At 47.2% G+C, this 17,869-nt stretch overlaps 1 protein-coding gene across 4 annotated transcripts in view; it reads right to left on the bottom strand.

The window, feature by feature from the left end:
• BBS4 (Bardet-Biedl syndrome 4) overlaps positions 1-17,869 on the bottom strand; it is a 36,242-nt gene that overhangs the window by 2,418 nt on the left and 15,955 nt on the right. For 2 of the 4 annotated variants that reach the window (XM_038146606.1, XM_038146605.1), the window contains exons 3-15: positions 17,008-17,087; positions 14,317-14,380; positions 13,474-13,585; positions 12,847-12,919; positions 11,311-11,364; positions 9,807-9,934; positions 8,278-8,332; positions 6,808-6,876; positions 5,308-5,460; positions 5,026-5,197; positions 4,339-4,408; positions 1,145-1,286; positions 574-781 (exon numbers count right to left, since the gene is read on the bottom strand). In XM_038146606.1, coding sequence (XP_038002534.1) covers positions 574-781; positions 1,145-1,286; positions 4,339-4,408; positions 5,026-5,197; positions 5,308-5,460; positions 6,808-6,876; positions 8,278-8,332; positions 9,807-9,934; positions 11,311-11,364; positions 12,847-12,919; positions 13,474-13,585; positions 14,317-14,380; positions 17,008-17,087 — 1,380 coding nt within the window. Of the gene's footprint in view, positions 1-573; positions 782-1,144; positions 1,287-4,338; positions 4,409-5,025; positions 5,198-5,307; positions 5,461-6,807; positions 6,877-8,277; positions 8,333-9,806; positions 9,935-11,310; positions 11,365-12,846; positions 12,920-13,473; positions 13,586-14,316; positions 14,381-17,007; positions 17,088-17,869 lie in introns of those variants that run through there. The other 2 variants (XM_038146607.1, XM_038146608.1) reach the window with 2 other exon arrangements.

Genomic DNA, 17,869 nt, shown 5'->3' with positions numbered 1-17,869 from the left:
GGAGATGCTCCTACCCAGCCCCAGCACATACAGTGATGGGCTGAGCCTCCAAAGGCTCTCACCACCTCCTGAGAACCCTCAGTCCCACTAAATCCAGCAACACCTGCAAGGATGGGCAGCTCTGGAGCAATCCAGCTGCAGTTATTGTTGTCAGAGAAAGGATGAAAGTACTTTGGAAAATTGTCCGTCTTCTCCCTTCTCTGCAGCAGCCTCTGTGCATGGCAGCTCCTGGGCTCTTGCAAAGAAAGGCAGGAGGCCTGGTTGCTGAAACTGCTTCCTTTCCAGAGCAAGATCACAATCTCATGCTAATGGAATCTTGCCCATTGTGGTTCAGACAGGAAGGGAAACTCCCAACCTCCCACATCCCCACAAAAGCAGGAGAGTGAAATACACTACACAGAGCATCTTCCTGAACTCAGAAATCTGGGAAAGTTATCACCAAATATTGCCCTCACTGCTGTCTGAGCAAGTCAATCCCTTCCCACACAGGTGCTGTAACTCTTTCAAAGGGAAGAGAGATTTATTTTCTTCTCTCCCACATCTATCCTTGAAAGAACAGCAGAGGAGATGTACCTGGGGGGAGCTGCATGGTTTTCCCATATGCTGCAGCAGAGGACATGGCTTGACCCAGGGCCTGGTTGGAGCCCAAAGGCTGCTGAGAGCTGGATTTCCCTGACACAGCAGCTTTCTGCTTGGATTTGGACTCTTTAGAAGGCTTGGTCCAGACGAGGCTCTCCCCGACCTGCAGGGCAGCCCCCATCTTCTGAGCCATCTCCACCATCTTCTCGAGAAGCAAAAAGAGAAGAGCACTGTAAGCAGGGACACTTCAGACAACAATAAAGTCAACAACACCATCAAAAAAAACTACAAGAAAAGATCTGTGGAGAGCTGGCTACAGTTTGGTGCTCGGGGGAAACATCTCCACTAATTCAGTCCCTTAATTAAGAGGGAATCTTGTCTTGCTGTGTATTGATTGAAGAACTGGGCTTCAAAGAGCAGAAAGGAAGCGAGCAGCTCTCGGCAGGCACTCGCTCTGCTTGGAAAATCTCCTAAGCAGAATTTCTTCCTAATAACTGGACTCAAAGTCAACCGTCCTCCTCATTTGCTGCCAGCCCTGGGGTGGCTCCTGAGCTCAGGCACAAACCTCAGGGTCAAAGTCAGGCGTGCTGCTCTCCCTGGCCACGGCGACCTTCCTCTCCATCTCCTGGTACTGGCTCAGGGCCCCCTCCTTGTCGCCCTGGTTGTAGAGCAGGACAGCGTAGTTCAGGTTGATGAGGGGGTTGCACCTGCAGCAGACACATGGGATCACGTGTGTGGGAACACTTATCCTGGCTGCAATAAGGCTAAGATGTGCCCAAGCACCAAAGCTGGACACGCCTCATTGTCTGGCAGTGACAGAGAGGCTACAGCCAAAGTCCCTTGGGAGCATGGCTGAGACCCTCTTGCCCACTGACAGACCCAGTGCTGGGCTCTGCAAAGGCCCCGGGTGCCAGTGCCAACAGAAACCCCCTCCTGCTGCCTCCCTCTGTGCAACAGCCAGTTCTGTGCACCTGGGGGCAGTCCTGGGGCTCTCTGGTCTCCCAGCCCTGCCAGTGATGGAGGATTTTGTCATACTGAGACAGATGAACTTTCTCTGATTTACCTCAGACTCTCCCGGCATTCCCAGTCTTCAGGAGAGCTGCTCATCATGGGACAGGCAGTGCAACAGAGCCCTGCTCTTGGGTTTTATTTTATAACCTGACACACCACAGAATGTGCTGTTTACATTTCATTTCCTCACCTCCTCTCTCTCCTTCCCTCAGCAAAACCACACCCAGCTGCAGGTGCTGCTACAGGTGAACACAGGCACCTGCACGCTCCTGCCTCCCTTCCTGAATGAAGATTTCCCAAGGCAGAACTGCTCCCTACGTTCACATTTCCCAAACAATCCATCTCCTTCACTGGGACACATTAACCTACTGTATTTGCTGGGCCCCCCGTGGCAGGAAGGAACCATGACTCCGACTCCATGTTCTCAGGAGGCTAATTTATTATTTTATTGATACTATATTATATTAAAGAATGCTATACTAAACTATACTAAAGAATACAGAAAGGATACAGACAGAAGGATAAAAAGATAATAATGAAAACTCCTGACTCTCCTCAGAGTCCTGACACTGCTTGGCCCTGATTGGCCAAAGAGTGAAACAACTCACAGCAGAACCCAGTGAAACAATCACCTGTGGGTGAACAATCCCCAAGCACATTCCACACGAGCAAACACAGGAGAAGCAAATGAGATAAGAATTTGTTTTCCTTTTTCTCTGAGGCTTCTCAGCTTCCCAGGAGAGAAATCCTGGGCGAAGGGATTTTTCAGAGAATGTGAATGTGACATTAACCCTTCCATCTGGGCTGGCCAGGAGAGCCAGGGTGGGTGGAGCAGCTCTGCCTGCTCACAGCTCCCTGCGTGGACCCCACAGGAGCATCCCTGCACCCAGGCCAGGCTGGGATGCTCCGACGCTCCGTGGGTTGACAAGAAATGTGAGTGAGGGACTGGTGCCCTCTCCTGGAGCATGGCTGGGATAACTGGAACCATCCATGGCCAAGGCAGAGGGAACATCCTCTGGAGCAACGCAGAAGGAAGGATCCTGCTGGCCTGGGGCAATAAATGAAGGGTAGCCTGCAGGCCCTGACTCCCCAGTCCTGCTGACCCTCCATCCCAGTGCAAGGAAGGCAACTCTTAGAAGAAATCTCACTGCATTTATAACCATGGCTTCTCCTTTAACTAGGAAACTGGAATGCTGAGCCCACCACAGAATAAGCCCTCCTCCCCGTCTTTGCCAAAACACTGAGGAGATGAGACAGTCCTGGGAACAGCCAGTTTTAAAATTAATTGAACCTGATGGAGCTATTTCACCGCCTTCAAGAGCTTAGAAGCAATATCACATTCAGAGAAAAATCAATACCCACAGAAAGGACAGTTACAAGCCAGAACCAGGAGTGGAACACATTGTTCTGAAGAGTTTTCCAAGTTATTTCCATTCCAGCCCCCAGCATGGCACCCAGGCCACTACAAAAGCATTCCTGGAAACCAACCACCTTCATCCCAAACAGCTCAGAACACACCAGCAAGGGAAACCTGTGGGGACACAGATTCAGCCTCACAGTCTGGATGCTCCCCCCAGCAGGCCCTGGCAGTGGGAATTCATTCTTGCTTTGATGAGGGTTATTTTCCTGGTTGCACCACAGACCTGGAGAATCACCAAAGTGCCAAACATTTGGGTAAAGTTGGAGAGCCCATTTACAGCTCCTTCTCTTTGAGAAAAGCACACAAGGCCCTGCCTAAGGAGTCTGAGCTGCCTTTAAGGCCCTGTCCTGCCTTGCTAGGCATGGAAAGCTGATTAGGAATAGAATCATGGAATGGTTTGGGCGGGAAAAGACCTTAAAGCCCATCCAGTGCCACCACGTGCCATGGGCAGGGACACCTTCCACTAGCCCAGGCTGCTCCAAGCCCCATCCAACCTTGGCCTTGGGCACTGCCAGGGATGGGACAGCCACAGCTGCTCTGGGCACCCTGTGCCAGGGCCTGCCCACCCTCACAGGGAAGAATTTATCCCTGGTGTCCCATCTACCACCACCTTGTGTGGCCCCTGAGATAAAAGTGCTTTTGGCACTGCTCTGTCACCTGCAGACAGCTCAGGAGTGCCGGCAGGTCTAAGTGTGCAAATATTCACAGTAAACCGGGGAGAGAAACAAAACTATTAATAAATATGAGGTAGTTTTGATTTTGTGCCTGAAATGATGACATACTCTGAGGTTCAGCTTAACATTTCTGAAATCAAGTGCTCTGATTTTAAGACTTCAACTGCAAACACAGATGTTCTTAATGAAGGAGCTGCCCTTTTACTTGCTTTATCCAAACTTCTTGCACATTCTCCCAGCTAAAATCTTCCCTCTGCCCGATTCAGAACAGGCTTTACCCCAGACATCTCACAGCCCTGCACTGTGCTCAAACTTTGGGTTAAAAAATATGTTTTCTTCTATTCAATCTGCTCCACTGTGTATAAATATTCACCAAAAGGAGGACTGGCTTCCAAAGTCATCACCACTGACTCACTAACCAAACAGCAAAACAAAAAACAGCTCTGGATTGCTCTGAAATAAAATCCTCTCTCATTTTTCAGAGCTGATTTGAATAAAAAAATAAAATTAACACTGTCACTTGCACAGCTACAAGAATAAAAGTATTTCCCTACTACAAACCATTTAGGGTTGAGGTGCAGTGAGAGGCAAAGGGAATGAGGTGCAGGGAGGCAAAGCAAGCCCAAAGCAGTGACAGCTCTGACAAAGACTTACTTGTCCAAGGCCACAGCTTGCTCATAGGAACATCTGGCATTCTCGATGTCTTCAAGGTTGGTCAGAGCAACTGCACCAAAGCAAAACATACACACAGGAGATGTTTCACAAGCAGCTGATTTTTAGGACAATTCTGAATGTCATAAAATAGGTGTCACAGCAGGATTGTCTGGACTGCTGCCAGCCTTAACCCGACTGAATGGAATGGCCTGGGCTGGAAATGACCTTAAAGCTCTGCCAGTTTCAACCATGCTATGGACAGGGACACCTTCCACTATCCCAGGTTGTTTCAAGTCCTGCCCAACCTGGCCTTGGACACGTCCAGGGATCCAGGGGCAGTCACAGCTGCTCTGAGCAACTTGTGCCAGGGAAAGATTTCTTCCCAATATCCCATCTAACCATCCAATGTCACTTCTGACATGTTTATCTCATGTCATCCCAAAAATATCCAGTGCTGGAAACCCACACCCACTCCTTAGGCAACCTAACCCCAGTCTCACATGTGTCAAGTCTTTTCCAATGTTTAATCTGGATCTGACTGCAGTTTTCCTTTCTATTTCCCCAGAGAGAAGAGACTGGGCATCAGCTCCTTAGTAAAGCCTTTATGGCATGTTTCTTTACTTCATCCCACACGTCCTGTCTGTGCCGTGGTGTTCCCAAGAGGGACGCACACAGAGCATCCCATACCTGCCAGGAGCATGTAGAGCTCTGCCATCTTGGGCTGGAAGTTGATGGCAGCACTGAGGAAGTGGAAGGCTGAGGCATACTGCTGCATTGTGAGGTGCACCAAGCCCAGGTTGTACAGGATCTTCCAGTCAAAGGGAGCCAGGTAGTTTGCCCTCTTTAGGCAGCTGATAGCCTTGGGGAAAAAGGGATAAATGTGCTAGAACAGCCTCCACATGGCAGGATTCTTGTGCTTGCATGAAACTGGATGCAGATGGGAGAAAAAAATGGAAACTGGATACTTACTGCCACGTATTTCTTCTTCCCAAAGAAGCACATGCCAATGTTGTTCCAGAGTGGGGGGCTCTCAGGAACACTGCTGGCCACCACCTTGTACTTGGAGAGGGCGACATCGAAATCCCCGTGGGCCTGCATCATGCTGCCAGCAGCCAGGGTGGCCTGGGGACGAGACAACAGTGACCCAGTCACAGCCCCATCTGCTCAGACACAGCAAGAACACGAGAGGACAAAATGATTCAACTAAAGCCATCCCAGGAACAACCATTCCACTTCTAAGGACTGCCAAGATCAACAGTGGGAGCAGATGGGGATTCTGGAATCTCCCACCACAGAGCAGAACACAGGGTGAGGAACAAACCTGAGTCTGCTTCTCCCTGCACTGTTTTAAATCATAACTGTCTTAGAAAATGAGTTTGCCCAGAGAAGCTGTGGCTGCCCCCATCCCTGAAGTGTCCAGGCCGTGCTGATGGGGGCTTGGAGCACCCCAGGACACTGGGAAGGTGTCCCCTGCTCATGGCAGGGGGTGGAGCAGGATGGGCTTTAAGGTCCCTTTCAAATCAAACCATTCTGTGAGTCTATGATTCCATAAGTACTGCAACACAACACTGCACATGTTGGGGTATTTTTTTGGGGTGACAGAAGTACTTAAGAGTCTGAGGCTCTGAAAAGATCTGTGCACTAATAGATTCTTTTTACAAGCACAGATAGAAATAGTTCTGGGGCAAGTTAAGTGGGGAGTAAAATGTACACAAGCAAGACATGCAGCAAAGCTCTCCCAGTTCACACTGACTTGGCTGATACTGCAAATTAATGGGAATATGCATGGGGAAAAAAAAAAGGAAGTGAGTACAACACACTATATTTAAACCACACTAGTTAAGTCCTTTTTAAGATTTCACAGTGATAAGTAAAATTCATAAGTGTAAAGGTGTTTTCACAACAACTCATGTTTGCCAACCACACATTTCAATGCTCTGCATCACCAACAGGGAAAAAAAGGAGAGAAATTAAGTAACAGCCCCAAAAAGGGAAGCAGTTCCATAGTGAGGAACGGAACCCAGACACCAAGCTCAGCCCTCCAGGCCAGAGCCAAGGAAATATACACAGCAGCTGGAAGCACAGGGTATCAGCAGATGGGAGAATAATAAAATGCAGTATGACTTGGATCACAAGGGACCTGGCACAGCTCTTCTGGGATTTTTAAAATCCAGAAGATCTTCCTTCCAAAGTAAATTCCACCTGGCTTCGGTGCAACTTCAGATTAAAAACCAAAGGGATCAATTTAACATCCCATATTCTGCCTTCTTCCCTTTCCCTACCTCCACACGCATCCAACTCCCTGCCCAGGGAAACATCCCAGAAATGTATTTCACACAAAGCTCTCTGGGCAGGATCCTTTCCAGCCCCTCCAGGCCCCAGATGCAAATGGCAGAGCCCTGACAATGGAATTAGCTTTAGGAGGTGCCCCTCGGGGTTCAGCTGGGTCACTTCCACTCCTCACTGTACCTTGTAGTTGCCTGGGTCGTAGGTAAGCACGTTTCCAAGGTGTTCAAAAGCCTTCTGGTACTCCCCAGTCTGGGAAAAGAAGTACATAAACATCAGAAATTCAGGAATAAGGGGAGATAAGAAGGAGAATACAGGGTTTGTGGACACCAGAATTTCTGGTTCAGTCAGAAAAGTGAGTTTTACAGTGCTCCCATTACACACACATGCTCCTGTCTGGTAATTCACAGAACAGATTCTAACAATTTCACTTGGCTGGATTCACTGTTCTGACCCAACCACAAATGAGCTCTGGGTTCACAGCTCTGGGTTCCTTTCTCTACCCCAGAAAACAGGCTACAAACTGCTACTCTGCACATCCCCAATTCCCTCAGCACAAAGTCCTCACTCCCCAGGGCTCTCCTGTTCAGGGCACTTCCCTTCCCTTCACTTCTCATGGACTGAAGGTGTTAGTGGGGATCACTGTGGCCATATATGAGCATGGCAGAGCTTGGAATCACTTTAATCCTACAGACTGCAACCAGATAAGCTCTAAGGTCCCTTCCAAGCCATCCTGTGATTTTGTGGTTTCAACTGAATTCACCTGAAGTTCAACTCACCCCCTGCCATGGGACAGGGACACCTTCTGCTAGCCCAGGGTGCTCCAAGCCCTGTCCAACTTGCCCTTGGACACTGCCAGGGATCCAGGGGCAGCCACAGCTGCTCTGGGCACTCTGTGCCAGGGCCTCACCCTCTCACAGGGAGGAATTCCTTCCCACTATCCCATCCAGCCCTGCCTGATGGCAGTGGGAAGCCATTCCCTGTGTCCTGTCCCTCCAGGCCTTGTCCCCAGTCCCTCTCCAGCTCTCCTGGAGCCCCTTCAGGCCCTGGCAGGGACTCTGAGCTCTCCCTGGAGCCATTTCTTGTCTCCAGGTGAGCACCCCCAGCTCTCCTAGCCTGGCTCCAGAGCACCCTCAGAGCAGCTTGGGAGCCTCCTCCTCCTTTCAGGCACTACTGCCTATTCTTCTTTGCTTGTTCACTCTTTGGGAAGCCAGCTTCTGGAATAATCCAGCCCTTCCCATCCATTTCACAGACACAAGGATAAGCACACCTTTGTTATTTAAATTGATTCTGATTTTCCTTTATGGTGCATTAACACTCACAATTTCATGGCTGCTTTTTCAGGATAACTTGCAAGACTCCTGCTGCAGAAGCAAGGTAATGACTAGTCACGTTTTGTTATACTTGGAGGATTTATAATAGAGTTAGGGCTGTTGCCAAACAGAATTCCTGCTCTGGCTCTGCTCCAGGGAATCAGCTTGCTTTTAGCAGCAACGACAAGATACAGAAAAGCAAGTTCTGTCCTGTTAAATTCAGTCTGTAGAGAAGCATGTGCAAGCAACAGGAAGGTGGATAGAAACTAACTCTATAAAAAATCCAGCAGGGTTATTCTGAAAATAATTAAGGTTTTGTAACAGTAACAGCATTTAGTACCTGCAGGTAGAGTAGGCCCAGGGCTGTGAGGAGGTCTGTGTTTTCTGGAGAAAACCTGGAACACAAAAGCCAAAGGGCTGAGTTTGTTTTTCAGCCCTTCTAGAACAGGGTAAAAATAGAACATGGAATTCTGAGGCTACATTACTGTTGTATCAATCCAGGAAATTAAATTGTTATTATTAAAAACAAATATTAGAACTGCCATCATGGGGACTTCCTTTGAGTAACATTACACCTCAGCTACACAAATATCTTCTGGGTATTGGTGGGAAGGCACAAGGCTCTGTGAAATACATCTGGACACATAATAAGATAATGTGGTTTTGTTAAGCTTCAAAGTGAGTCTGAATCAGTGACCTGGAAATACAAAATGAGATTTTCCATTGTCTCTCATAAACCACCCTGTAAATCCATCCACCCTAAGCCTCTTGGGCCAAGTAGGACAGGCAATCCTCAACATTCCTGATGGATCCTACACATTCCTCATCAGAATTTTAATTTACCTTATAAAAACATTACAAATAAATAGGATGGAAACCGCAACAAAAAAGGACAAAGCAGAGAGAGACACAATTTCTGGTCTCACTCACCCCAACAGGAGTCAGTTTTTAATTCCCTGTACCAAGACTTTAAAAAAATCTGATCTGCACACTCACATGGGCACCTCTAAACTTCACCCAGAACAAAACCACCTGTGCCTGGTGGAATATAAACAAGGAATAACAGACTATCCTGGAGCTGGAAACAGCAAGAAAAATGTCATAGGCAGATGAGAACAAAAAAACCCCAGGAATAAACAGAAATGAAGAAGAAAGGAGGGCAGGAGAACACCAGGATAAGAATATAAACCTGCTAAGATGCTTAGCAAGGATTATTTACGTAATAAACATTCTAGATTAGTCCAAATGCCTGCCCAACCACACCCACCATCAGGCAGCAGCGAGGGCAGACATGTAAGGAAACACTGCATCAATGCCCCCGTGCCTCCCAACACACTCCTGATTTTCTTTCTAGGGCTGGCCTCCATGGCCAAGCTACATTTGAAAGCACTGGCAATGCTTGGGAATGCCCTAAAACAAGGATAGGTGGGCACTGAGGAGCAGTGATGGGGTGGGAGAAACTCCCCGTGCAGCAGCACATCTCCCTCAGCCACAAACTGCTCTGAGGGAAAGCAGCAAGAGACACCCAGGCAGGGATTTTGGGTGTTCAGTCAGGGTTACATTGTTTTGGGAGAAAAACCTTTGGCATGGATGAAGTCAGTTTTGGATCACTTTGCTCCCAGGCATCTCCATCCATTTGTTATTCCACTTTTTTTTTCTGGCAGCCCTTCCAACAGCTCCCTTCTACCCTGCCACACTGTCAGCAGGAGCAGAGACAGCTGAAGTGCTTGGAAGTGCCAGCTTTGCTCAGAGCCCCTGTAATTACCATTAGCTTTTTAATCATGGCCTCAATTCAGATCTGGGACACCAATCAATTTTCTCCTGGCATAGGATGGGAATGGGCAGATGGAAAAAAGGGATATTTCTTACTCTACAGCTTTCTTATATACTTCAATGGCTTTATCCATCTCCCCCTCCAGGAGGTGAATTTTGCCCAGCATCATGTAGGTCAGATCGTGTCTGTTGAGCTCCAGGGCATTGTTGAGCTGGTCTCGTGCCTAAAAACACAACCACAGAGAGGAAAAAATAATAAATGATTACAGAGCCCTCAGCAAAGCAACAGCTCATGAGTAATCCCCAACAGCCAGGGAAGGAGGACAGCCAGCAAACATCCCCTGCACCTGGAGAACACAAACTCCAGCCCAGCTAATCCTTGGAACAAGCTCTGCACCAGCGGCCACCTGCTTTTAGGGGCAGTAAAAGGCAACACCTTCAAGCCAAGCAAGAGGCATTTGCCTCCCAGGGAGGAGATGAGCAAGGGCCTGCTCCTGGATTTGAGTTTGTTTGGCCTGAGGGACGCTCTGGATTTGTTGGGTGAACTGATACTCTGCAGCTTATTCTTCCTTAAAATGCTTATTCCAGCAGTCAGGAAGCGAAAATCGCAGTGGAGGTGTGAGCAAGTCCCAGGTTGGAAGGTGTTAGTGCAGAAACAAATCCCAAGTGTGAACCCACACTCCAGAGGCTGCTTTTTCACAGGGATGCCTTGAACAGGGAGCACAGCTGGGGTTTGCTGCAAGGGCCACAGCACCCCACCAGCAAGAACAGCAGGGAGGAGCTGGCCAAACTGGGAACAAAAAGGGTCTCAATGCTGGTTTTTCCCTTAGAGTAGCTGGGTCAGAGACAGCTCAGTGCTCACCACCAGCACTCAGGGGATTGTTAAGTGAGGAACTGGGAATGGCACGCTCAGACCTGGGAATAAAACTGCATTTCAAACTCCAAAACTCCTTTACTAACTCCAGGTATAGTTGAAAAGGAGCTTCAGGCACAGGAGCAAAACCTTCCCATGGAGGAAAAAGGGACCTGCTGCACCTCCAGCAAACAACCCCATAACTCCTTCCCTCTGAGTCCTGCCAGACCCAAGGAGCTGAGGTTTCCTTCGGGAACTCTCTGCATGAGATGCAGCAGTCTGAGCTGGGGAAATGGTTGGGGTTTTACCATCACCCTTCTCTTGCTTCAAGAGGATGGACCTAGATTGCTGCTCCTACAAAGCCAGCAGTGTTCCTGGGTCTGCCTTTAAAGGGCTCAGACACAGAAGCAGCTCTTATTGGAGCACAGCCCATTTTCTGTCTAGTTTGAGGTTTCTCAAACATTCCCTTTAAAACCAGAAATGTTCTCTGAAAAATCTTAGATTTCAGGAAAAGCCTCTGGCCCTGCCACAGGCTGATCTCCCTTTACACAACCTCAATGACTTGCAGCTGACTCAAAGTAATTCAACAAACAAATGGAAACAGAGACAGCTCACAAACCTTTGCTCCCAAAAACAAAACACCGAAGCAAAAAACTTTCTTGATACCTCTTGCTGCAAATGATCCATTTCAAGCTATCAAAGACAGTGAAATTTCTGGAATGCTTCCTTGCTTCCCACTGACATTACCTTGTTGAAGTGTTTCAGGTACATGTAGCACACTCCCAGGTTGTGGCTGATCTCCTGCATGATAAAAAGCCAAATCAGCACAAGGTATGAAATAAAATCTGACAACACTGACCCAGAGGAGGAGAGCCCTGACTGCCCACACCCTTCTTGCTTTTTAGAGCAAGTAAATCTATAAATTCCAGTTACTTCAGGCACCTACAGAGCTTAAGTGGGGTTGTACACAAAACATCACAGTCCACTGAGACAAAAACCACAGCAATGACAAATCTCTTTCGAGACATCAGACATTTTCTCTTCAGAGAACAAGGAGCACAGACTGGTTTCTTCATCGTGGTGTCACCCTCTAAAACTTGCTGCCCTCATGGGTGACTCAGCTTGGCTGTACATCAGTAGGATACGCACAGTGTCCAACCCAGCTGGACAAAACTGGAAGATGTGCCTCATTTTCCAAAACACAACTTGAGCACTGGAATATCTGCTATCCCTCTGGCATCCTAAACAATTTTGCACAGGGTAAGAAGATCCCTTAGGGATCCTAAACACTCTGGTGACACTGTAGGGAGCACCCCTGCCCCTAAATCCTCACCCACAGTTTAAAACACAAGGCACCTTCTCCACCCCACCACATCCCTGAAAAGCAAGGTTCTCCCAATTTCTTATTTTATTCTGGTGAGCATTTCACTGATTCATCAGCTTAGACAGCCTTGACCTTTAGAAACTCTCTTACTTCCCCATCAACCTGCTTTCCTCCACGCAGCCTCTCCAGCTGTGCAGAACTGAATCGGTGACTCCAGGTTGCTGTGGATTGTAGAATGAGGGAAGAGCACAGTCTGATTCTGCTTCCAGGGCTGAGCCAGGAATGGGGAATAACTAATCAAAATACCCACTGGCATCTGCCTGCTGGGCTGTAAATAGGGTTACAGGCATGCCAAGCACTGGAAATGCAGGTGGAAAAAAGACTGGTGATACAAAAGGTTTCTGAGACGTCTGGTACAGGGTAATTTGAATAACACCAAAGCTACCCTCGTATCCTGAATTTTGGATGTACTGACAAACAAAGGAATGAGCTCACACATTGCAAGCCTACTTCAGAAACACTTCTGCAGGCAAAACAGGCACCTGCAGAAGGCTGCAAGGCATGGCCTCTCCCTCACCCACTGTCACACCCTTCCCTTTGCAATGCTCTTTCTCTCTTTTTGTCTTTTTACACAGAAGAGCTAATTTAATCACTGCTCCTGTATTTTCAATGATGTTTTGCATCACAAAAGCTCTCTCAATTACTCAAGCAAGTTTTAATAACCAAGGTTTCCAAACTCTCCCCATATTTCCCTTAAAGCACAGACGTGGTCATGTTAAAACTGATCCTTGGCAACACACTGCTCAATTCTCTGTGCCCCAAGCCAGGGATTTGCCCCAAGGCATGGGATTTGGCTCTTGTGATCCAAACCAGGCTCAGACCACAGGCAGTGTGAGCTCACCTTGGCTTGGGACAAGTTTGCAGCTATTACAAGGATCTGCAACCCCCTGAACACTCACCCAGTCCTTCTCATCGAGTTTTGCTGCTTCATTGTACACTTCAATGGCTGCCTTATGCTTCCCCAGGAGAAACCTGCAAAAGGATTGCAATTCTTATGTCTTTCCTGTTTTCAGACCCTGCTGTGCAGCCACTACCACCTTTGCCAGTGAGAAATTGTCTTATTTGCTGTATCTCCAGAGATCTGCAGGAGACGTTTACAATCTCAGCACTGCTCCCTCTCAGGACCAAGGTCATCCATCCCGACACTACTGGGGATGTAAGGAACGAATGCCCAGGCTCTGCAGCCTGCTTTTGTCTCCAAAGAAAGAGACAGGTGCCCTAACACAACATTCAGCAACAGGAAAGGGTCTGTAGGGCAAGTCTGCCCAGTTCAGGTCAGCACTTGTAGCTCTGGACCTTGAAATCAGTATCACCTTTCTGCCTGAAGCCCAAGGAAAAGAAAACACAACAGCAGCCAGGCAGATAACAGAGATTCTGCTTAAAGAACAACCCACGCTTCTGGAAGCCGAGCCAAGTGTTGATAAGGAGGAAACATGTCTGGAATTAAGCAGCCTAAGAGAAAAAACAAAGCATGGAAGGTCCTGGGCGGCACATCCAAGAGAAACAACAAATAAAACACCACTCACAGGGATCGTGCCACCTGCTTGAGGTTGTCGGCGCTTCGAGGGTTCAGAATGGAACATGTCTGGAAAAGTTCAAGAGATTCTTGAATTTTCCCCTCCAAGCGAAATATCAAAGCTGTAAAACAACATACAGCAGGCAAATGAATCCATTCTCAGCAGGAAAAACGTGCCTCTGACAGCAGGGAAAGAAGGGGGAGTACAGATCCATCACATCAACGCTCCTCTGCTGCTTTCCCCTCCTGCAGCACCCACAGTTTTGTGTCTGAGGGCAGGACTCTGTGTGCCTGGGGAAATTCAGGGGTCAGGACAAAAGCTTTAAGCTTTAAACCTTGGGCAATTGCTTGTACAGCTTGTACAGCTGCAATCTGGATTTCTCCCCTCCCCAGCCTCTCCAGGCTGCAAGATGTCCCTGCCAGCAAATCTCCACTGTCCTCCACCATGGCATTTGGAATTGGAATGTCACATTTTGGGAGATCTATTTTAGGGGCCAGAGGGCAGGGCAGGAAGAGGAATACCATCCTTAGAGCAAGGGTGAGACAATGATCACCTGGGGTGGGTAACAAACAGAAAACATGCATCTGTAACAGAATCAAACACACACCAACACACTGAAGGCCAGGAACCCAAAACCCAAAGAAGAACTGATGACAAATAGAGAGAAAACAGGACATTTAATCTGCCCATTTCATGTGAAAATCCCTAACTTCAAAACTAAATGGAGCAAGCAGACGAGAAAAAAACTATTTTGACATAACAAATCTGTATTTCCCTCACCTATCCCCTGTATTGTTCTCTGTATCCCAAATCAGAAGTGACCTGCTTTAGCAAAAAGATTTTCAGACATACCTTGAACATAGACAGCATATTCACAGAGCCCTTGGGACTCCTGGAGCTGCTCTTTGATGACAGCCTAAAAAGGACAAAATTGTAAACTCACATCATTTTAACAAAGCTGATTCCACAGATTTGGTTCCAGTCACAAAAACCACAACCCCACCTCTAACAAGGGCACTGGACCACGACTGGGACAACCACACAGTGCACACAACAGAGCTCTGTGTCAGGAACACTGTGGCCCTTTTAGTACTCCTCTGTTCATTCCTATTCCCAAAGATAATTAGGTACTACCTGGGGAAAAGGCCAGGAGGCATCTCTGAAAGCATCCTCTGCTGATAAGGGGATCTACTCCAGGCCCTTTGTGAAGAAATAAATTGAACTGGAGCAACTGCAGCTGAGTGAAAGCCAAAAGAACAAATGAGGAGTGAACAGGGGGAAAAACCTGATGAAAATGTAAATTCTTGCTGGCTTCATCCACACAGCTCCCAGTTTGGGGTGGCGTGGCTGCAGTTGGATATATTCCATAGTCACAACTGGTCCCACCTTTGGGAGGATGAACACCCTGGACAGGAACCAAGAGCATAATTTCTGCTCTGAGACTCCTCTTTTGTGCAGAAGTGGAAGAGATATAGGGGGGTAAGAATAATTTCTGGGTGAGCAGTGACCTGGTGTTTATCTGGCATTTCAGATGTGTATGGTCAGTACCAGCATCCCCTGCCTCTGAGAGGAACAGAAGTGAAAGACCTGAAAACTGAACCTCAAATACAGCAGATGGGAGGAAAACTGCTATTGAGAAAGTTATTCTTGGGAAGGTATTAATTGAGAAGTAACTACTGAGACAAAGAAAGCTCTTAGTGACAATCCTCACTCGTAAAGAGAGGAAGGAAAAGGAAGAACAGGCCTGAGCTGCTCTTCCCTCACCTGTACCTGCTAATTTATCTGTGACACATGTATCTATGTATCTTTACAAAGTGCATGATTATAAAACATTGTGCTCAGAAATAACCAACATCTCCTCAATTCACAGACTCTGGATTGTTCCATCTACATAAACCTGGATTCTCAGAGCAAGAGAGGGCAATAGAGAGCTATCTTTTAGAGAAATCTGATTAATTCTGTGAACCCTAAAAAGTCCCACAGCAAAAGGCTGAGGAATATGATCTCGAATCCCAGATTCCTTCCCCCAAGTTTATTTAAGGTGCTGATGACAGAATTTAGACACAACTGGCAGGAGACCAAGCAGTCTCTGTGTCATCCCAGGGGATGCTGCAGCTGCACACTCTCAGGGATGTCTGCCTGGCACCTTGCTCAAGCAGCTCTGAAAGGGTCAAAATCACTCTGGGGAGCTGATGTCAGTAAATAAACAGTTTTGAGTGGCCTTTTGGTTCGTTGAAAACTATGGGAGATTTTAAAACTCTGTTAGAGAGGGAGCATTTCAAAGCACTCAGCAGGAAAGACCAAAATTAATTAACACAACAGGTCACTTTTTTCTTACTGAGACTAAACTGATGGATTTTAACAACACCCCAACTGTCCTGGAATCTTCCAGGTTTACTGCAAAAACAATGTTTTGTGAGCTCTGAGGAAAAGGAAAGCTGGCCTGCCAAGCAGAGGAGTATTTATTAGCTGTCTTCTCTCGATTTTCCCCTGCTATTTCCTTGCTTCCATGACTGATGAAGACATGGAGACATCAGAGTTGCCTTTATATCATCCATTTGTTATTTTCTCTGGTTTCCTGAGCTGCACATATTTTTCTTTTCTGTACTCAGTGATTCCACATCCCACCACAGAAACAATCAACACACAGAGTCACTCCAAGAAACTCCAGTCAGCCCACAAAAAAGGGAAACAATTTTCTGTTTTGAGGGCAAGTCCAGCTTGTGTTTCTATCCATGCAAACCAAGATCTGAGAGGAAATTACTGCAATGATACAACTCCCTGGCCCTGTTAATTAAGAGCTAAATGAAATTCCTCCAGCCTGCCCATTTCCTAAGCACCTCCAAGACCTCTCCAGCAGAGGCAAGTCCTGACCAACCTGGTGTTTCAGAAGCCAAGAGGTCTTTTCAGATCTTTGCTGCACATGCCAGAATCAAAATGGCAATTTTGTCCCCTCCTCCTGCCCATGGGTGCATCATCTTCTTGGGTTCATTTTATCAAAAAACACACTGTTAAATAATAATTTGCCATTTCCTTCATCCACTTACCATTATAATTCCAGACAACCAGATCCAAACTGCTCACCAAGCCCAAGATGAATTAAAGCGTGCCATGGATCATGTGTAAAATGAAAGAATTTTGCTCAAGAGTACCCAGGATGTTTTTTATTCACACCTGGCAGTAATGTTCCCCTCAACTGAAGTGTTTTCATAGTGTCTCTATAGTACCATCGAGGAACCTGCACTGTGGAACTGTGTTATTATCAGTCTGGAAAACCCTATCCATCACTTGGAACAACAGAGGTCTTTCCACTTTTCCCCTCCCAGTGACATCCTGAGCTCACAGACTGCTCCAGAGAGCTGCACCCTCAGATCCTGAAGGTAGCCAGGGATTGCAGACCACTGAGGTCCTTTTACTTGTGGTTTCTCTTGGTCCCCTTATTCCAAAAGAAGTCAGGAAAGAGGGCGCTTGGGAAACTGTCAAGAAAACTGCTTTTTCATGACATCAGTGAAATAATTCCCACGTTCTGGAGGCAGCTCTTACCTTACACTCCTCGTAGTCTCTGCGGACGTAGAGCAGATAAATCAACCAGTTCTTCCTCTCTAGGATTGGCAGCTCCGGTGCTGTACACGGAAAATATTCACAGAACACAAGGAATCTGAGCAGCACAGAATCTGGGAGACATATTCCCAACCACCCCAACTGCCTGCACAAGGCAAGTAATTCAAGAATTGCAACTGCAGTTAATGATTTGACTTGAAGGCTGGCGCGTGGACTTCTGAACAGGGCCTGGTTTTATTCTACTTCTCAAACTGGTGGACAAACACCTTATTCAGGATAGATATTAAATAAAAGCTCTAAGCACAAAGCTTCCACCTACTGGAAGGTGGTCTACTGGTCTACTGGAAGGCGTCCCTGTCCACAGCACAGGGTTGGAACAAGATGGGCTTTAAGGTCCCTTCCAACTCAAACCAGTCTGGGATTCTAAAAGACTTGAGGCATCAGCTCCTCCTGGAGCAGATCCTGGAGTAAACAGCTCCACACACACATTTGAATTCAACAGCAACACTGGTTGGAGGAATTAGATCTTTTCAAATACACAAGAAGCAGCTTGGAGGAAATGAGTTGGAGTCACATTTTAAATCTAGGGCAAAAGAATCAAAGGTCTTTAAGATGAATTTCTGGGACTGAATGAGCAGGAAACAGCAGATAAACAGAAAAGGAGATTGGAGAGAAGGGGTCTGAGGGTGTGAATAATTTAAAGAGGTCACACTTAGTTCTTTGAATCTGTGAAGGGACTATGAAACACCACAGGTCTGAGAGACTGAAGCGACTGCAGAAAAACATTTGATGCAGGGACGGAGGAAGCCTCGCGCTCCGGCATTTCAACGGTGCGGAGCTCGCA

This window comes from Motacilla alba, chromosome 10, assembly GCF_015832195.1.
Source record: "Motacilla alba alba isolate MOTALB_02 chromosome 10, Motacilla_alba_V1.0_pri, whole genome shotgun sequence".
Taxonomy (NCBI): Eukaryota; Metazoa; Chordata; class Aves; order Passeriformes; family Motacillidae; genus Motacilla; species Motacilla alba.
The sequence above is the reverse complement of the archived record's forward strand: the minus strand, read 5'-3'. Positions and strand labels throughout refer to the sequence as shown.